Source organism: Canis lupus, chromosome 14, assembly GCF_048164855.1.
Source record: "Canis lupus baileyi chromosome 14, mCanLup2.hap1, whole genome shotgun sequence".
NCBI lineage: Eukaryota > Metazoa > Chordata > Mammalia > Carnivora > Canidae > Canis > Canis lupus.
In genome coordinates this window covers 36711126-36733134 of record NC_132851.1, presented here as the reverse complement: position 1 = coordinate 36733134, position 22009 = coordinate 36711126, and the positions used below count along the sequence as shown (strand labels likewise).

The 22009-nt window shown below is 43.5% G+C and overlaps 1 protein-coding gene across 1 annotated transcript in view; it reads left to right on the top strand.

The window, feature by feature from the left end:
- TRAPPC9 (trafficking protein particle complex subunit 9) overlaps nt 1-22009 on the top strand; it is a 544505-nt gene that overhangs the window by 324996 nt on the left and 197500 nt on the right. Inside the window, exon 18 of the mRNA XM_072774632.1 lies at nt 19705-19847. Within this exon, the coding sequence (XP_072630733.1) occupies nt 19705-19847 (143 nt within the window). The remainder of the gene's footprint in view (nt 1-19704; nt 19848-22009) is intronic.

The following is a 22009-nucleotide window of genomic DNA, read 5'->3' as shown; positions in this document are numbered from 1 at the left end:
TCAACACTGTTAGAATATTAACTTAGTTCAAATTGTAGTCTTGGTGATAACTGCTTTTCATTTTTCACAGTTAAATAGACCAATATTGACTCAGAGTGTTCAGTGAGAGGCATGAGATGAAGGACATTACCAATCTTGGACTCCTCACCATGTTGGGGCATCCTCCTAGGACACCGTGGGTTTCGTCCACTGGAAGTCCACGAGCACCTGTCTTTGTTAGGCAGTGTGGTGCAAGCAGCGGGAGCCGGTGACTCCCCAACCCGGCATCCTCGTTTGCTGGTTTAAGGTCAGACCTGCTGCTCAGGCAGGTAGACTGTCAGCATGTCATCATGCACGCAGGAGGCCAGGGCACAGTGATGCCATCTGTCTGGGTCCCTGAGCCCGGGAGATGCAGGGCTATTGTCTCACCATTGATCTTCAGACGCCGTGTCTCTCCCTTTCTTTTTCTTGGCATCTGTGCTGGTGGGCAGGGAGTGACCAGAGGCAAGGACTTGAATGAAGCAGGTAGTCAAGTGTTTTGGCGGTGACGTGGCTCTTGTTTTATGGGTGAAGTTCTCTGCCCACATGCTGCATCTTTTGTTCTTAATACTAATGATTTTTTTGTGATGACTTACTACTCACTAATCCTAGGTTATCTTTGACTTTACTGTTTTCAGCTGACAGAGAATGTGACTCCTCTAATTTTTCATATTTAGATAATCTTACTCTTTAGAGCGAATACCTCTTAGGTGAGTGTAATTAGGAATGCATATTTAGTGCACAAGGGATAATTTCCTTACACAGCTGTGCATTAAAAATAGCATCTGCAGGACTATAAGGTTTCTGTTTATAATAGAGATTTATTCTCCCAGAGGCCAGGAAGCCATAATCCTCGGAAAGCCCTTAATATGAATGCTGAAGATATTCCATTCATTCGCTGACTCAGTGAGCAGTTACCGAGTGCCTTCACTGGGCAGCGTGCCAGGCTGTGAGCTGGCACCAGGGCACCACTTCACCTGGGGGGCTCTTGGGGGAGGGACCTCATATTTAAATGGGTCACTGTGCCTGTTTTTCCAGTGGTGCCATGGCTATATCTACTGGCGAGGACTTTAGAGTTGGGTAGATGTGGGATTGAATCCCACCGTTGGTGAGCTTTGGCATCCATTGTGCAAGTGACAGTCCAGACTGCAGTTTCTGTGTTGACACATGAGAGGCTCTGCAGGGCAGTGGTCGGGGTGGGATCTTGGGAGTTGTTGCCAAGGCATAATGCCGCATCCTGGTCTATGTGACCTTGTGGTTGTGTTACTGTTGTTACTGTTGTTACTGTAGCTCATCTATTTGTGGCACAGCACCCCCCCCACCCGCCGCCCAATCCTGGCCCTAAAGGTGCTGGGGCTGAGGTTGTGACTGGCCTGCCAGGCTGTCCTGTTGGCCTCCACCAGTCTGTTTCCTGTCTTCCCTCCCTAGCACCTGTCTTCTTCGTTCAGCTGGGGTCAGACCTCACACAGCAAGGATCAGCCTGGTTTCCTCTCTTTTCAAGCCTCTTCCAGAATAGCTGAGCCTTCTCCTTGTACTCTTTCAGCAGGATAGGGTAGCACAGTGTCCAGCATGGGGTGAATGCTCAGTAAATGTCTGCTGGAGAGTCCAGGCACGTGGCCCTCACTTGTCTACGAAGGAACAGTGGAGGGGTGAGGGTGTTTGGGTGGCAACCATGGCAGTCTTCAGTGGGTGGCAGGGTTCACAGGGTACCTGGCTACCCCCTGCCTGTACAATCTGAGTTGAGAACAGCAGAGAGGCAGGGGTGAGCATGGCGGGGTCTGCTTACCTATAGGAACAAGGTAGGTTGGAGGTCTGGCCTCACTGTGGCCAGATGGGCTCACTGGTACCCCCCACAGAATCTGCAGGTCCATGCCATTATGGGCAGAGCTGTTGTCACCTTCAGGGTGGGCTGGCAGGGCCCGTGGAGAAGAGAGGGAGAGGATGAAGCCCTCAGAACACGTTTTTTGCCTGCATCTCACCAGTTAGGGAAGTCCACTTTAGCTCCCATCTCCAGGTGGTGGTTCTCAGTGTGTGATCTCTGAACCAGCATTCTGGAATCCTCTAGAAATGCAAATTCTCAGGCCCTCCCTGATCTGCAAATCGGAAGCACTGGTGTGGTGTTCCGTGGGACATGCCCCCTAATCCTCCTTCAGCTTCCTCTGGCTCCCCTGTAAAATGTGGCTGAGCTCTTCTATGAAGGATTTTGAAGCTTAAACTATGATGAATAAATAAAACTGATTTGGTGTTTTGTAGTAGGTGGTCATTAAAAGGCAACTTCCTTTCCTGTTGGTCAAGGTGAAATGTTCTAGAGGATCTCTAAAATGGGGAGCAGTTTAGAGTGGAGGAAGAATTTTGCTGTTTCTACTGCCTGCAGGAACACCTTTCTCTCTCTGTCTCCGTGCCCGGCTTTCACTCTGTTGGTGGAGACAACGGACATCTGCCCAAGATAGAGAGGATAGAGGCTCTAGGTGGTGGCTTCTGGTGCAGCTGAGCTGAAAGGTATTCCCTAAAGCAGTTGTTAAATTGATTCCCACTGTGGGGGTAAAGGACCGAGGTCCTGAGACAGGTGGTTCCTCACCGGGGCTGCTGTTTTGAAAGGCCTAGAAGTGCCTCTGCTGGCCAAGCAGGCAGAAAGTTTGTGTTTTCCCTTTAAAGAAAAGTTTTCTGGAGTGGGGAAAAAAAGCAAAGGCCAGAGGCTGGGAGAGCTGTTGAATCCCTGAGAAGGGCAGTAGAAATAAGTTAGATCAGGAGCAGCCCAGTTCCAGAGAAAGCAAACCTTACCAGACAGGAGGCTTTGCTGCGCTCACTGCCTTGCAGTCTGAGCAGCCTTCTCTGGCTTTGCCACCCTCTCCCCACTGACCACCCTCAGCAGGGTCTGTGCACGGGAGGAGGGGGCTTTGTAGGAGAGAGCACAGGCCTGGGGGTTCGAGTCCAGTGGAGCCCCCTAGGACCCTCTGGCCTGGGGTGAGTCCTTGAAATCTGGCTGAGCCCCAGGTATTTCACCTGGCAAAGGGAAGTATGAACAGCCATGCCAAGGCTTTCCTGGGGGCACTGAGAGTCCGTTCCAGGGAGCACCTTCAAATATGTCTGTGCTCGGTAGGGTAGCTACATAGTCACAAGATTTTATTTATTTCTGAGGTCCAGGCTCTAGAATCATCTTCTATGTGTTAATATTTGCTTCAATGCTTTGTTTTGAAAAATTTCAAGTTGAAAGGACAGTGCAATGAACAACCATACTCTTGACCTTCCTCCTCCTGGGTAATGAAAGTACCAGTGGGGAGTAAACCAAAGACTTGATGTTGCTTCCCTCTGTTGTCCTCCCCTGGCTCTTGAGAACAGTGACCTTTCCCTTGATAACCACAGTGCCGTTGTCACACCCAGGAAATCGAATGTTGGTGCCATGATGTCATCTAATACACTTCCATATTTACCAAATAATGATTTGTTGAAGATCTTTTTTTCCTGATTGATAAAGAATGCATACTTTTTTTTTTTTTAAGATTTTATTTATTTATTTGACAGAGTGAGCACAAGCGGGGGAGGTGGGGCAGAGGGAAAAGCAGGCTCACTACTGAGCAGGGAGACCGATGCAGAGCTCCATCCCAGGACCCTGAGATCATGACCTGAGCTGAAGGCAGACGCTCAACTGACTGAGCCACCCAGGTGCCCCAAAGAATGCATAGTTTAATCTACAACACCTCCTTCTTCCAGCATAGCTTGTTTGAATATGTTTTCTGTGTTTTGCTTCACTGACAAGAGCTTGGAATAGATCTTCCTGCTTTCCTGGTGGCCTCTCCATATGGGACCACCTTGAGCAAGGGCCCAGTGAAGGGTTCTTTCCATCCCCTCCATAGGGGGTTGGTGTGATAGGAAGGGCCAGATCTGAACATGAGCCTTGGCCTTGGTCAGGTCAGTTGTCTGTTCCTTTCTGGATCTTGGGTTTCCAAGGTAAAAAACAAAACAAAAAGAAAACAGAAAACAACATTGCTGACTTGATTGTTTCTAAGGCTCCTTTTAAATTCTGACTTTTTTTTTTTTTTTTTTTTTTTTTGGCTAAAATCACTGAAATTTTATTGTCAGAGCTTGAGAGGTGACTCAGGTCATCTTTGCTGTGCTGTGCAGCCCCAACAGCTGCTCACTATTGGAACACCTGTACTGAGCAAGAGCCCATCATTTCACAGGACTCTAGTGATTTTGACATTTCACTATATATATGTATGTATTTTTTTTTCCTGCTGGATGTGATGTATCCATGATGTTGATCCTTATGTCTCCTTTTCAGGGGCCCCAGGATGGAAACCATCTGGGAGATGCCAAGTCTGTGTGTTTGGGGGGTGGGGGTGGAGCTGGCTCAGGTAATCCCAGTGGCTAAGGGCTTTATTTCTTCTGTTGCTGTTGTGGCTGCTTATTCTTGGAGACATTATGGACTGTGAAGTCCACCATGCAGTTGTATCCAAATTCTTACCTGGATATTGGCTTTACAAGATACCTGTTGAAGGTAATGTAGCCCTAGCATCAAAGGTCTCTACCTTTGAGTGGATATTTTTATTATGGTTTCGGGAGTCCTAAGCCAGGATGCCTTCCAAGGACTCCTTTGGAAGTGTCTGCATCACCACCTTCTTGATGTCATCAGAATTGGCCACCTCTAGACAGTAGGTTATATACATGACATACATGTTTGGCATGGGGACAAAGAAGGCCTTGCCAGTATGCACCTATTCAGGTCAGGAATGACCTTTCCACTTGACTACTGGCCTTGATAGTGCCAGTGGATGCAGGCACGATGTTCTGAGCAAGGCCATGAAGCTACACTTTGTCAAAGGGGTCACCCAGTCCTTTGGGAAGCAGTGTTCGTATACCCTGGTCATGAGTCTCTCCACCATGCCATAATTGTCATGGGTAATCTTGGCTAGAGGGGCTTGGGTGGAAGGTAGTTAGTGGTAGATTAGGCATTGCTGATAATCTTGAGGGGGGTTGCATGCTTCTTGTGACTTTCAAGGAGGGAAGAGAAGAGATGGTTCTACTCTTGAGGTGAGTCTCGTACTTTTCAAGATAGCTGTATAGACTCCACAATATATTTAGCATTAGCATCACTCCATTTGATGTTGATGCTAGTGGGTTCCTGTTTCTGGGAGATAGATACAGGGTTATCCTTTGATCACAAATTTTCTGTTTGCAACCTGGATGAATCTTTTAGATTTGTGATGGGTGGAATCATACTGCAGGGGGCAGACCATGCAGTTGTTAAATGAAAAGATCAGTGAAAAGGTCAATGCAGAGATCAATGATGGACACTGTGTCCACTCTTCCAGAGTTCAAAGCAACCCTGGATAGAACAGGTGTCTAACACATCCCAATCCATGTACTCTGACCTTCATCGTCAGGTCTTAGAGATGTGGCTGGCATGATAGCAAACAAGTGTAGCTTTCTACTAAGCAGAGTGGATCAATGAGCATCTACTATGAACCTTCCATATGCACAGACATCCTTAAGTCTTTTGTCAAAACATGGAAGTGAAAACTAGGGAAGAACAAGTCAAATATACTCCATGGTTTAATGACTGGAACATAAGTTTTGGATTTAAATACAGCTGGCATTTTAACTTCTGGGCACATTAAATCATTCTGTTTAAGTTTCCTTACCTATAAAAAAGTGGGTAATAGTTACATTGTTTTAAAAGCCTCATTCAGGGAAACACATGGATACTGAGAGGCCTCCCCCCACCCCCCCCATTTGCTGGTATGCTTAAAGCTCCTCCAAATAAGAACCTGGCTACTTAATCCTCATTAACAAAAAAGTATCCTTCCTTCTCTGTGAATTAAGCCTTTCTGATTCTTGTACCTCTCTTGAGTAAACCATAATTGCATTCCAACCATTTGAGTAAATGAACTCCACGTTTTCATCCTTGGTTAACAGACCTCACGGCCCCTTGTCTATTAGAGCAGCAGCATACAGTGGAACTGGAGGGATTGTGATTCCACTCTCTAAGGCTAAAATGCTATTAAGGACTTAATGAAGGTGCAGCAGTGTGAGGGAGGATGCCAGGGCTAATGAGATCAAAGACAGACTTGTCACAGATTTAACATTGGATGAGATCTCACCGTGCATTTGATTTGGGGCCAGGATTCTAAGATGTGGATTTGAGCTCTTTCTTTCTTCCACACTGATGTACTCCGCTTTCCATGAGTACCAGGTGCCAGGGTCTAATGTTGGAATGCTGTGAGTCCTGTCTCTGTGGACCCCCAATGGAGGTGAGAACAGGCCCAGTCCAAAGCACCAAGTTGTGTCCTGTGGAAGGGGGCACAGGATGCTGCATGCCTCCAAGGAGGGGAGTGGTGCCTGCCTTTCCCCTGACTCTGAAGGTGGAGACTGGCCACGTGAATCTGACAGAGTTGAGCATATACTGGCACATTTTGTTTCCTCCCAAGATTGCTTTGTGCCCCTCCCTCTCTCCTTAGTGTTTTTGCTTGACCCTACCCAAGGCCACTATCATACCTGGTGATGGGTGTTTTTGAATGAGGGTGGCTGCCCCTCTCTTGAATCAGTTGCTATGTGTTCTGCTGCTGCTGCTGCTGCTGCTTTTTTTTTTTTTTTTTTTTTGGTAGTCTGCTCTCCTAGCAGTGTGCATGATAAGCCAGGGTCACATGTCTGTCCACTCACATCCTATGTTTGTTGATTATTCATTGGAGATGTTCTCCATATGCACTATTGTCAACCCAGACATGAATAAGACCTAACCTATTCATACCAGAAGAAGATACACATCTATCAGAATATTCATAATTTAGAAAAACTGATAACATCTAATGTTGGCAAGGATGTGGAGCAACTAGAACTCTCATATGCTGTTAGTGGGGATGTAAGACGGTAAACCCAATTTGGAAAACTACAGATCTTATTAAATGAACTACACATCTGCCATAATGACCCAAAAATTTCACACCTAAGTATTTATCCGAAAGAAATGGAAACATGTATCAACAAAAAACTTGCATAATAATTTTTTAGAAGATTTTATTTATTTACTCATGAGAGACACACAGAGAGAGGGGCAGAGACACAGGCAAAGGGATAAGCAGGCTCCATGCAGGGAGCCCGACGTGGGCTCGATCCCTGGTCTCCAGGATCATACCCTGGGCTGAAGATGGCGCTAAACCGCTGAACCACCAGGGCTGCCCCAAGAATTTTTTTTTTTTAATGCAGCTTGATTTCTGTTATCCTCAAATTGGGAACAACTCACATGCCTATGAATTGGAGAATGGATAAACAGGGGATCCCTGGGTGGCGCAGCGGTTTGGCGCCTGCCTTTGGCCCAGGGCACGATCCCGGAGATCCGGGATCAAATCCCACATCGGGTTCCCAGTGCATGGAGCCTGCTTCTCCCTCTGCCTGTGTCTCTGCCTCTCTCTCTCTGTGACTATCATAAATAAATAAAAACAAAAAAATTAAGAGAATGGATAAACAGATTGTGCTATACTTATACAATTGGAATACTACTGAGGAATGAAAAAGTATATCTGCAGCTGTCAAAATATGTATCCATTATACACAATAACATAGGTAAATATTGGAGACATGTTGCACAAGGGAAGCCAGCTATAAAAGAGAACATACCATATGATTCTATTTATGCGAAATCCAAGGGAAGGCAAATCTAATCTGTGGTAAACATTTTCAGAAGAGTGGTTGCTCATGAGAGTGTCTGTCTTGGATTAGAAGGGGGTACAAGGGAGCTTCTCTGGCTGGTGGAGGTGTTGTGTGTCTTTATTAGGTTGACAGTTACATGGGGAATATGTTTATCAAAACTTGTATACTTGGCTGTACCTTTTCACTGTATATAAAGTTCACCTCACACCAAAAAGAAAATATTAACAAATACCAGACTCCAGTTGGTAGATTTGCTCTTTGTAATAGTATGTATTAGCAATTATGACACTGCTTTCTGTATATTTTATGTGTGAGCAATTAAGTAAATACATTGAGACCTCCATTAAGTAAATACATGGGACCTCCATTTCTCACAATTAAAGAAGGTTGCTACACATGTGGAAAGGGAGGAAATTTAAATGAATTTTGCGTAAGTTTGGAACTTGAGATTTCACTATGAACTCCCAGTGTGTGGTATATTCCTGTATCATTGTCCGTATATACACCTGTGTCTACATAAAAATTGAAGCAGAAATAAGTGTCAACGTGTGTGTGTGTGTGCGCGCGCACACGCATACATAGGCACAGGCATATGCACACACCTCAGGTTTATTCACTGAAAAAGCCTCGAAGCAAGAGCATCTTAGTTGCAGTGAGCGCATCTAGCACCCATTTCTTGTTATCATTCCCCACAAAAATGATCCAGTCTTCTTCAGAGAAATGGCTGATTTCTAGGGCAGGGAAAATATAAGATGATCCTAGAATATCCTGTTGTTCCATAAAGTAAGGGATTGCTTAAAGATCAATGAGAGCATGTCACAGGATAGAGCAGCTAGATCGAACAGATGCCAGATCTGGGACAATCTGTGTGTCAGCATGAGTAATGATAGTAACAGATTATAACCCATTGAATAAAAACAAGAAGCCATTTATCCATGTGGATATTAACCAAATAAATGGGGAAGAAAAACCTCTTACAGTAGATTGGCATCTAATAAATGTGAAATGAATGATGATATTAGAAGTCTATCAGTGGATGCTGTGCTAGTGGGTGAAAATTTAATGAGGAATAGGCATTTACCAATTCTCAAAGCATCTCCACACAAATTACTTATTGATTACAAGGGAAAATATAGGAACTAAAGAGAGGAGAAAACTTGCAGACGTTATCTTATCATACTTATCTATATATTTATATGAAATGGAGAATTATAAAACAATGGGATAAAATGTGAACAATTTTTGAATTAGGTAACAGGGAGGGTTTTTTTACTTTCAACTTTTCTGTCAATTTGAGATAATATTGCAGTTAAAAGTTTAAAAGAGGGATCCCTGGGTGGCGCAGCGGTTTGGCGCCTGCCTTTGCCCAGGGCGCGATCCTGGAGACCCGGGATCGAATCCCACGTCGGGCTCCCGGTGCATGGAGCCTGCTTCTCCCTCTGCCTGTGTCTCTGCCTCTCTTTCTCTCTCTCTGTGACTATCATAAATAAATAAAAATTAAAAAAAAAAAAGTTTAAAAGATACTCTTTAAAGTAGAAGAAAATAGAATTATATTTTATGTTTGTCCTTCTCCGATTGACTTAATTCACTCAGCATAATACCCTCCAGTTTAGAGTGTGGGGAGTGTTTCCAACTATGACTCAGGAATTCTGAAAAAAAAGTGCAAGAGACATATAAGATTGATGCATTAAGTAGAAGAATAGTAACTATTTCTGCAAGGCAAATAAACAGTGCCAAAGATGGTGTCCAACTGTGAAAAATATTTGAAACTTCTATCACAGGCAAGAAGTAATCCCCTTAATGTATAAAACCTAGAAGTCTGGAAGAAAAAGAACTGATAGGTCAATTGCAAAAAAAAAAAAAAAAAAAAAAAAGGTGAAATGATATGCATGTAAACTTCCCCAAAAAAGATGTGAAAATGGCTGCTTTTCTTGTACCCCAAATCAGATTTCTGACTTGGTCTTTTAACAGTCCTGGGACATACCCCCCTCCACGTGAACCTGGTGTCCCAGCCCTTCTCGGCCACCAACGGACTGCTGTACCTCTTGAGTATGAGCCATTATGATGGCTGATGTTGCTTAAACCCATTCCTGCATTATTGTGGATGTACTATTTAATTTGTAGTCACTTGGCATCTTTAAGGCATAATTAACACTGAAGACAGACTTTGGCTGAAACTGCTAATTAACTGGAAAGTAATGGTATGGCTCTCATTTGTATGTTTCATTGACCTTAAGTAAACCATAGAGCTGGTCTCTTGGGAATGAACCCCAGCTGGGACCTCTGGTCCTGAATGTTTGACTTATTAAGTGGATCATATCACAGCTATTAATCTTGTGTCCTATCACAGAAATAGAGCAGAAGGAAATCTGTGGTGACAGATCCAATTAGGGTCTTTAAAAATTAGAGATCTATATCTTAGGATACTGTACAAGGGTGATGGTTTCTCTCTGGCAAGAGCCTTATTTAGATTAGAAATCATGAAACATTAGTAATACAGAATGAATAATAAGAGTTCATTTATGAAGTGGTAAGAACCTTAGGTGTTACCTGGCACAACTCTGATTTTACGGATGAGGATATGGGGAACTGGAGGACGGATACGACTTTTCCAAGATCATGTGAAGTTTTAATTGTGGTAAATCAAACTCCATTTTATGATTTTTGCTGTAAAACCTGGGAATCCTGAAGAAGCACATTTGTACTGAGACAGAAGCAGTCCCACATCAGTGTGGTCCACACTGTTACTTGGAGTCTTTTGTTTTAATGTTTGCAAGTGATTGTGTGTCTATAAATGGTCAGAAATCAACTTTGAGTGTAAATTGCTTTCTGTAAAATGCAGCCACACTAACTACAGTTTGAAGAGTTTGGACACATGAATATCATGTAACCACCATCACCACCACCACCACCACCACCACGATATAAAATATACTCATTACCCGCCCCCAGAGTTTCCCTTACCCCCTGTTACAGTCAATCCTTTCTTGCCCCCAACCCCAGGCGACTACTGATCTGCTCTTTCTCACTCAAGACTAACTTTTTCCAGCATCTCCTATACATGCAAGCATACTGTATAGTGCACTACCTCTTTCACTCTGAATAATGTTTTTGAGATTATTCCACGTTATGTGTATCAGTAGTTTGCTCCATTTTGTTGCTGAGTAGCATTCCATTTTATGGATGTACTGTGATGAATCTAGTCACCCACCTCTTCTTGGACATTGAGGTTATTTCCATTTTGGGATTATTATGAATAAAATTTCCACGGACATCTACATACATGCCTTTGTGTGCATATGTGTTTTTATTTTTCTTGGTAGGAATTTTATTGCTGAATAATATGTTAATTATTTAAATTTTCTTAAAGACTAGTTGTTTCCTAAAGTGATTGTAATATTTCATATTACTACCAGCAATTTCTGAGAGTTCTAATAGATTTCCTTAGAATTTTTTTTGTACATAATTGTGTTATCTGTGAGCAGACAGTTTTACTTCCTTTCTGGCATATATTTCTTGAATTTCTTTTTCTTACCTTATTGAACTTGCTAGGATTTCAGGTACATTGTTGATGGTAGTAGTGATAGCTATGTCCTTGCCTTAATCCAGATTAAAATCTGAACACTTAGTTTACCATGAGATGTGGTATTAAACTTCACAACGTTGGGTGTCTGGGTAGCTCAGTGGTTGAGCTTCTGCCTTTGTCTCAGGTCATGATCCCAGGGTCCTGGGATTGAGTCCCGCATTAGATTCACTGTGACGAGCCTGCTTTTCTCTCTGCCTCTCTCTGTGAGTCTCTCATGATTAAATGAATAAAATCTTTAAAAAACCCTGCAAAATGTTTTCATGGGTACTTTATAGATTGAGGGTATTCTTTTCTATGCCTGCTTTGTGGAGATTAAAAAAAAAAAAAACCCTTAAGTTGGTTTTGAATTTTGTCAACTGTGTTTTCTGATGCTATCGAGATGATCATATGGCTTTTCTTTTTTGTCTGGTAATATGGTGAATGACATTAACTGATTTTCTGATGTCATACCAGTCTTATAGTATTGAGATAAACTTACTTGGTTATGATGTATTTTTCTTCCTATCTATTACTGGATTTAGGATTTTTACATCTAAATCTATGAGGGATATAGGTCTGTGGTTTTCTTTCCATGTAAACCCTGTATTACTTTAGTATTTGGGTAAGACTGCCCTCATAAAAAGAATGGGGACATTTCTTCTATTTTCTGAAGGTGTTTGAATAAAACTGTATTATCTCTAACCTAAGGTTTTGATAGAATTCAGTGGGGAAACCACTTGGGGTTTAGCTTCTTTTAGGAAGGCTGTTTTCAGTTGTGAATCCAGTGTCCTTAGTTGACAGGAGGCTCTTAGCTTTTCTTTTTTTTTTTTTTCCTGGTTCCGTTTGGTAATGTGTTTATTTAAGTTGAATCTATTGGCACTAAATTGTTTGCACTATTTTATTATCCTTTTAATGTGTGTAGGATCTCTCCTGACATTCATTTTCATTTTTGATACTGTTGTTCTCCTCCTCCTCCTTCTTTCTCCTCTTCCTCTTCCTCCTCTTCCCCTCCCCCATTTTTGATACTGGTAATTAGTTGTTTCCTCTTCTTCCTCCTCCTCCTCCTCCTCTTTCTTCTTCACCAGCCTGACAGAGGATTGTCACATTTATTGATATTTTCAAGAACTAGACTTCATTTTTCTCTATTTTCAATTTAATAATTGCTTAATTCTGCTTTTCCTGCTGAGATGTTGTTGCTTATACAACTCTTGGCCTTCCAGGTCTAGTAGTCTTCTGTATCTCCATATATCCTAGGACACCTCTCTGTAACATACAACAGTTTATCTAAAGATGTCTCTGGGCTTATGTCTTTAACTAGACTTGAGTCTGTGTAGGTGGCATCATGTCTTGTGCCATCATCCTATGCATATAATAGACATTTGTTTAGGGTTTGAGTGAGTATATGAATGAATGAATGCTCTTCTGAATGGTTTGCAAAAATGGCAAGAGAGTGGGCTGTGCAGCCTTGTGGTTCTGCATTGAAATCTTGGTTGCGCTGCTTCCTGGGTATATGGCCTGGGTCAGCCATAATAGCTCTTAGCTTTGTTTAAGAAAACAGGACTTTCCTTGTAGGATTCTTAAGAATGTTAGAATCAGTGTGTATAGATTATTTTATCATAGTATTTTGTACCTAGTAGGGGCTCAATAAAACATATTGAAAGACCTTTTATAGCCTCTGAAAGACCTTTTATTTTAGCTCAAATAATAAGTAGTATGCCTGGAAGTTTTTTTTTTTTTTTTCTTTTCTTTAGTTTCTTGCCCATTACTGATTTCTGTTATGTCTTTTCCAAGTAAGGACCTCAGCATACTCTGAGAAGGGAAAGTCTCATGGTAGAAGTAGCACATTGCTTCTCAGTATATTGTAATTGAAAAAAGTTAAGGCATCCTGTGTCTTTTACCTTACCAACTCACTTTCTGTTTTTATTAAAATTTTCTAATCTTATAGGGCCAACAAAAGTTTTTCTTTTTTTTTAATGAAAGAAGAAAGGCAATAATACTGAATAATTTCACAATTTTTTTGAAACCTACCATTTATATTTAAAATTTAAATTCAATTAATTAACATATAGTATACTATGAGTTTCAGAGGTAGAGGGTCAGGGATTCATCAGTCTTATATAATGCCCAGGGCTCATCATATCACATGCCCTCCTTAATGCCCATCACCCAGTTACCCCATCCTCCACCCTGTCTACTCCAGGGACCCTCAGTGTATTTCCTATGATTAAGAGTCTTTTATGGTTTGTCGCCCTCTCTGATTTCATCTTGTTTTATTTTTTGTTCCCTTCCCCTATGATCTTCTGTTTTGTCCTCTTAAATTCCACATATGAATGAGATCATAATTGTCTTTCTCTGATTGACTTATTTCGCTTAGCATAATTCCCTCTAGGTCCACTCATGTCATTGCAAATGGCAAGATTTCTTTTTTTTCAATGTCTGAGTAGTAGTCCAGTTCTCACAAAAATCTTTAATTTGCTTTGATTTTTATAAATTATTTCCCCATAATCATATTTTCCATGATTCTTTACAGAGCCAAAGATCTAGCCAATTCCAAGAAAATAGTAACACAGACTATTTCTTCTTTGTCATATAGTACTTGATTGTTATGTAACCCTGTGAATTTTTTGCTGCATTCCTAGGTGATTTCTATTACATCATTCCCTGGAGGTGATTTTTAAATTTACCTTAATATACAAAGTCTGGGGGCATCTGGGTGGCTCAGTTTGTTCAGCATCTGCCTTCAGCTCAGGTCATGATCCCCGGGTCCTGGGATTGAGCCCCGTGTTGGCTCCCTGCTCATCGGGGAGCCTGTTTCTCCCTCTGCCCCTCACCCTGCTCCTGCTCTCTCTTGCTCACTCTCTGTCTCTCAAATAAATTAATCTTTAAAAATTAAAAAAAAAAAAAACACCTCGTGTGTCATTTGTGCAACTTCACAGATTTGGGCATTTCAAGGCCATTATTCAGAATATTCCTTTCCCTGACCACATGCCTGCAGTTTGAGAAAACTGCCATGTGTGTGTTGGTTGTTGGGTTGGCTTTGTTTACCAGTTACTTAATTCAGATACTCATTCACTCAGTGTTTACTGAGCTTTCTGAGATCAGGGACTATACTTTATTTATCTTGTTTTAAGCATGAAGCCTGGCATCCAGAAAGTACCCAGAAGTGCTTGAAAAAAATAGACCAAACAAATAAAAGTCAGTTGTATTCAGAAGGTTGTTACAGAAAGGCTTATTGGGGGGTACCTGGGTGGCTCATTCAGTTAAGTGTCTGCTTCGTCTCAGATCATGATCTCAGGGTCCTGGGATCGAACCCCATGGTGGACTCCCTGCTCAGTGGGGAGTCTGTTCCTCCCTCTCCCTCTCCTTCTGCCCCTCCCCCTGACTTGCTCTTTCATTTGCTTGTCCTCTCAAATAAATAAAGTTAAAGAAAGGCTTGTATGTGGGGGATCTTGTCATTTGCTGCTGATGAGGGATTTTTTAAAAAGTATAAGAAATATTCACAAGAAATCAGCAATCCTTTTGAGATGACAGGGCAGTGCCTTATGCTATGGGAAAAGCATTTGGGATTTTGGTGAGTGTAAAATATCGTCTTTGGGTGTTAAAAAATATTCTGTATTTCCCTGAGCCCTTTTATTTTATTTTTTTATAATAAATTTATTTTTTATTGGTGTTCAACTTGCCAACATACAGAATAACACCCAGTGCTCATCCCGTCAAGTACCCCGCTCAGTGCCCGTCACCCATTCACCCCCACCCCCCGCCCTCCTCCCCTTCCACCACCCCTAGTTCGTTTCCCAGAGTTAGGAGTCTTTATGTTCTGTCTCTCTTTCTGATATTTCCCACACACCTCTTCTCCCTTCCCTTATATTCCCTTTCACTATTATTTATATTCCCCAAATGAATGAGAACATATAATGTTTGTCCTTCTCCGATTGACTTATTTCACTCAGCATAATACCCCTCCAGTTCCATCCACGTTGAAGCAAATGGGGGGTATTTGTCGTTTCTAATGGCTGAGGAATATTCCATTGTATACAGAGACCACAGCTTCTCTATCCATTCATCTTTCGATGGACACCGAGGCTCCTCCCACAGTTTGGCTGTTGTGGACATTGCTGCTATAAACATTGGGGTGCAGGTGTCCTGGCATTTCATTGCATCTGCATCTTTGGAGTAAATCCCCAGCAGTGCAATTGCTGGGTCGTAGGGCATGTCTATTTTTAACTCTTTGAGGAACCTCCACACAGTTTTCCAGATTGGCTGCACCAGTTCACATTCCCACCAACAGTGCAAGAGGGTTCCCCTTTCTCCACATCCTCTCCAACATTTGTGGTTTCCTGCCTTGTTAATTTTCCCCATTCTCACTGGTGTGAGGTGGGATCTCATTGTGGTTTTGATTTGTATTTCCCTGATGGCCAGTGATGCAGAGCATTTTCTCATGTGCATGTTGGCCATGTCTATGTCTTCCTCTGTGAGATTTCTGTTCATGTCTTTTGCCCATTTCATGATTGGATTGTTTGTTTCTTTGGTGTTGAGTTTAATAAGTTCTTTATAGATCTTGGAAACTAGCCCTTTATCTGATACGTCATTTGCAAATATCTTCTCCCATTCTGTAGGTTGTCTTTGAGTTTTGTTGACTGTATCCTTTGCTGTGCAAAAGCTTCTTATCTTGATGAAGTCCCAATAGTTCATTTTTGCTTTTGTTTTTTTGCCTTCGTGGATGTATCTTGCAAGAAGTTACTGTGGCTGAGGTCAAAAAGGGTGTTGTCCTGAGCCCTTTTAAAGTGAGAAGTGTAGAAGTCCTCTTGGATAAGGCATGCCTTTATCTGGGTCATGAGGGAAGATAACATTTATGTAGGTGGAGAGAATCAGTGAGAGCATCCCTGGTAATACAAAAGTTGGAGGGAAGTTGTAAACCTATAGGTGTGGATGATACCCTGAAGAAGGGTGGGAAGTGAGCTTTTAAAATGGCATGAAAAGGGCAGCCCTGGGTGGCTCATCGGTTTAGTGCTGCCTTCAGCCCAGGCTGTGATCCTGGGGACCTGGGATTGAGTCCCACGTCAGGCTCCCTGTATGGAGCCTGCTTCTCCCTCTGCCTGTGTCTCTGCCTCTGTCTCTCTCTCTGTGTCTCTAATGAGTAAATAAAATAAATTAAAATAAAATAAATTGGCATGAAAGGCTCAAAGAGACATCTCTTCAAGGCTGACAATAAGTGGCCAGTAAGCACTTTGAAAGATGCTCAGTATCATTAGTCATTAGGAAAATGCAACTCAAAATCAAAAAGAGATGGCATTTTACACCCATTAGGAGGACTATTATAAAAAACAAACCAGCCTACAAAACAGAAAATAACAGATGTTGACAAGGATGTGGAGAAATTAGATCCCGTATGCATTGTTGATGGGAATGTAAAATTATCCAGGAACTGTGGAAAATGGGATGGTGATTCCTCAAACAATTAAATACATGTAAATAAATGAATACCCAAAGGATTGAAAGCATCATCTCAGGCCTGATATCTGTACACCCATGTTCATGGCAGCATTATTCACAATATCTGAAAGGTAGGAGAAACCCAGGTGTCCATCAACAGATACCTGGGATGAACAAAATGTGGCCTCTGCGTGCAGTGGAGTATTATCCAGCTTTAAAATGGAAGTTACAACATGTATGACCCTTGAAGACATGCAGCTGAGTGAAATAAACTAGTTATGAAAGGACAAAAGCTAGGGGTCTTTTTACATGAGGTTCCAAGAGTCCTCAAATTCATAGAGACAGAACAAGCATGGTGGTATCAAGAGTTGGGGGAGGTTGGGGGGGATTAAGTGTTTAATGGGGACATAGTTTCAGTTCACGAAAATGAAAAAGTTCTGGATATGGACAGACGGTGGTGATAGTTGCACAACTGTGCAGATGTACATCATGCCATGGAACCGTAACTTAAAAATGGTTGAGATGATAAATTTTATTATATATATCTTATGATAAAAAATGGGGGGAGGGTAAAAAAATAGCACTGAAATGCATTTCCCATTTCTTCCCATTTTAAGCCATGTTGCCTCAGGGTATCAGATGGTGAGGTTACAGAGGGAGAAAGGGATTTGTTTAATGAATGTCTACCTGTTCTTTGGCTACATTTTCTCAATGAATCTGCGCTGAAGTCTACCAAGCTAGGTATTCACTATTGTCCCCATGTCACAGTGGAGAAGCAGGCTGAGAATGGAGGGAACACGTGCCCAGGGTCTCCTGGAACCAGGGGGTCACACTTAGCTTCACTGACCCCCAGACCTGTTCTCTGCCCACTGCACGGTGGAGTCTCTCCACTCTGGCCTTCACACAGGACAGTCCTCGTCCTCCTTCAGATGCCCTTCCTATGACAACATGCACATATATAGGTTGTGTTCTTCATTTTAAAAAAGACTGTAGCTGTGGCTGCCTCTGCACTGGAAGAAAGACATAGGGCAATGAAAGACGCGGATCGAAGGCTAAACACTGTGTCTTGCCAGGAAGGGTTACCGACAGGACTCTTGAACATAGAGAGGAAGGCAGGTAGCTCCTCCGGTCCTTTTGGAAGCGTGGCTTCATTTTGCTCTGAGCAGGCGGCAGGATACCTGGGCCCCACCAGGTGCACGTGGCTGTGAAGCCCTGGGTGGCGATTGCCTGAGCCACACCTGTTTGTCTGCGCTCAGGGTGCTCTGACTTCCACGAGTGTCATCCATAATCAGCTGAAGGCCAGACACGAGCACTTGCTCAGACCTGTTTACCCATAGCTGGGCTGCAGCAGTGCGAGCTCGGGCCCTTCTTCCTGAAGTCTGCCTTCCTTGGATTTTCCTAACACCGGCCTTTTGTCTCTTGTTGCTGGTGCTTTTAAAGGTGTCGTATCTGTGACACATACCCTAATGCAGATCATTAAGATCTACTCCCGTTTTCTTCCTACAGTTTATCAGCAAGCTTTTCTTCGTAAGGAACCACATAGTAAATATTCCAGTTTTGCTGGCCATAAATGGTCGGTGTCATATGTTCTTTGTTTTCTGTTGTTGTTTTACAACCTTTTAAGACTGTAGAAACTGTTCTCGGGGCTGTAGTTTGCTGATGCCTGTGTTAGAACTTTACTGTGGAAGGTTGAGTCACTCTAGTGAGGAACTGAGCTGGGTTTGAGATTTCTTGTTGCTATAGTTACTTGGGTGCACCACAGGCTGCAAAATTCCTCTGGTGTTGTCTTGTGTGGGGGGAGGAAATAGGGGCTGCTGAGTGCCAGGAGCTTTTCCCAGAACTCTCATCCACCATCCTCAGCCCTCTATGCATGCCACCACCATGAGTGGGGTCTTTCCACACCTTTGTTCCTTCCCCACTGGTGCTGGTGCCAGGAGCAGATGGGGCTTCTCTGCTGTCCTGGTCCTGTACTGTGCACCTGGGTCTCATGTGTTGGGCTCCCTGGGCATCCCTGCTCCTCCCCCACATAGCAGCCCATCTCTGCCTAGTATCTGGTGTGCCTTGTGGATAAGTGGGTTTCCAGCTCTGCTCACTGGTGGGACATCTCTAACATCGCCGGTGCAGGATTCTGGCTCAGGACTAGCTTTTGCCTTTCTCCTCACTAAAATGGATATTTATCCCTGCCTTTGTGCCCTTGACATTGTTTGCCCCTCCTCCAGCAGCTTAGGGTTTTGCTTCAGAGGAGAAAGAAAGGTGTGGATGAGGATGAGAGGGGAGTGTGAGGTTGGGCCTGGGGTTTTGGTTTCTTACCTTTCCTTCATTGGCTACTGAGGAAAGCTCTTCCTCCGGGCCTGTGCTACTAAGGAAGACTCCCTCTGTTCTGCTGCACCGTGGCCAGTCCTTTGTGTGTTTACCCTGGGAGGTCCATGGTGAAGAGCCTGGAGGGGGTGGGAACTACCTTCTGGTCTGGGTTTCCAGGGGAGGTCTCCACTATTATTAGAGCCCCTACTCAGCCTTTAGCAGTTGATTAAGGTTGAGCTGATTCCTTCCTACTGATTTGTATGATGGCTGGCTCTACACGTGCTGAGAAGATGTCCCTACCCTTACCTTCTGGAAGGGCCTTGTACCTCCTTGGCCTTCTGGCTCTATGGTTTTCCTGGGTTCAAGGAAGTGTCATGAGTTTATAGCCCATCTGCTATACTGACTGTTGGCCTGGGAGCCATACTCTACCTTCCTGATAGAAGTGCCACCTCTCCCCACCTTCCTCATCTGTATGTTTAAGTGATGCTGATTGAAATGTGTTTTTGTCTCTAAAATGCTCTGTGAACCACAGGATAATTTTGGAATCTTTTCCCATTTGTGTATCTGGGCTGGAAATTGTTAATGCAGACAGAGGACGTCACAGGAAAGATGGTGCAGGTGCCAGGTATTGGAGTTGCCCAGGTGGGGTTATCTTCAGCCTTACCTAAGTGAAGTCTGCCTTCTGGAAGAATGCTGATCAACTTAGGGATTGTTAACCTATCATTTTTACATCATTTTAGACCCTGGAAGCTATCCTGAACTTCAAATACTCCGGAGGTCCAGGCCACGTTGAAGGATATTACAGAAACCTCTCCCTGGGGCTGCATGTGGAAGCTGAGCCATCTGTATTCTTCACTCGAGTCAGTACTCTGCCGGCAACCAGGTAAATGAGTCTCTGCCCTGTGATGGCCTTTCTCTAGGGTGTGGCAGCACTGCACTGGGAATTCTGACTTCATCTTGGTCCCACCTCTAGTCAAATCCAAACCATTGTGCCAAGTTGCTTAGCGTCGCTGGGATTTAGGTTGTGTAACAGAAAAGCAGTCATTGTACAGAAATGCTTTTTTTTTTTTTTTTTTTTTTTTTTTCAGTTAGTTGTGAGTGGATGGGCTTTATACCTTACAAGATGGCATAATAATGATGCTTACATTGCAACATGCTTGTTTGTGGGCATCATTGTACAGGACACGTTTCCCACTCATTGCTCTGAGCCTGGTCCTGGCCTTAGTCTGGTTCAGCTCTCCTGTTAGTAGGGGGCTCAGCAGATAGCCGCATGTCTTGGGCACTCCTGGAGGAGTCCTACCTCTTTTTCTATGTCATTGCTGGCATCCCAGTAAAACTGTGTGCAGAGCCACGCTGTCCAGCATCTGGGCACCTCTGTTCACAGAGCCCCCAGCCATCGGGAGCACTGACCTGTTTCTGCCCAGGGAGACCTTCTTGCACAGAAGTTTTCTCTCCTATTTATCTCTCCAGGCATGATCTTCCTTCAGGGGGGAAAGAAATGAGACAGTGTGTCTACTTCAAACCCAAAAGCGACCAGAGGTCCTAGAGGTATTCTTCTCTAAAGTGGGAGAATGACATTTCCCATCTCAAACTTTGACTTAGCGTGAACTGGGAGTGGTGGGGTCTGAAAGTGGTGGATGGTGTTTCTACCAACTGGAGTCACTGTGCTGCTCAGATTCCTGCCCTGGTGGCCAGCAGCCTGTGGAAAGCAGGTGCTGATTACCATTGAGTACTTGCATATTTTCATGTCTGGTGGTGCCTTACGTACTGGTGCAGGATCCAGTGGGATAGTGGTGGTATTCTTAGAGTTAAGGTGGCACTGGTGGCAAGCACCTCTGTGGCCTCGAGCTGGGGAAAGAGCGTCACATTTAGCATCACCCTCCCCCCACCAGTGGGTTCTATCCTCCACAGGGTAAAATAGACGAGTGTTGTTGCCCATGTTAACGTTGATATAAAACTCCCTTTAAAGTGATACAGCCCCAAATAATGAGTGTAGTTTTAGTTTATAGAAAAGACTATTCTTCTTCCCAGCCACTGGAGAATGGCTTCACAAGAATTAATGGCTTAGCTTGGGCTTTTTAGCATCACATTTCATCATCTGTCACTTTTTCAGTCTGTGGAGTAATAGTCTTTCTTGCCAAGGCTTGCCTCTGTTTTGAATTTGTTGTATAAAGCATCAAAGCGCTTGGCCCTGGGGGAACTGTGGCCAGGACTGCTGCCAGACGCTGTTCGCTGTTGAGTGTTTCAGGCCCTTCCTGTGCATTAGGGCTGCTCCATGATGTACCTGCCGTGTTCCCTTCTCATCCCTTCATCGCCTGCTGCCACTGCTCATATAAATAGTTCTTGGAAGTAGCACAGGTTGTCACCGAGTTGGATTTTTCACCCCCTCTTGATATCTAGCTTGCATGTCATGGCACCTGCTGCTCTAAATGACAGTCTAAGATGAGAAAAATGCCACCATGTGGAATGGAGCAAACACACACTTGGGAGAGTTGGTGGTTGGCACAAGTGCTGTTTTGCTCCCACATTCCCCGCCCGTTGACCCTACTCTCTTTTCTGTTGGCCTGTGTGTTCTTTTAACTGCTCTTGGGATTTAGAGTGGATTTCTTCTGATCCTCCCTTTCCATGCCTGCTAGGTCTAAGCCTCCCCAGATCTGTGGATTGAACCTCTGTAGTGTCTTCCTATTCCCTCTGCACTCCAGTGCACCATCTTGGTTACTTTCCTTGGGACTCTAGGAATAGTTGCCTGAGTGGTTCCCCTGCTTCCAGTTTTGCTCCTACATCATCCTGTAAATACAAATGTCCCCACGTTACTGTCTGGCTTAAAGACTTACCCAGTACTCAGGAAGTAAAGTTGGAAGTCCCTACTATGATATTCAGTATACTTACAAATTTGGCCCAGACCTTTCTCTTTAGCTCCCAGTTCTCCACACATCACATGGAGATTTTCACTGGGTATGTCAAGACAGTTTCCTGCAATATGCATGTACATACATCTTTTTCTAAAACTTCTCAGACTGTCATTCCTTTACTTAACCTTTTGAA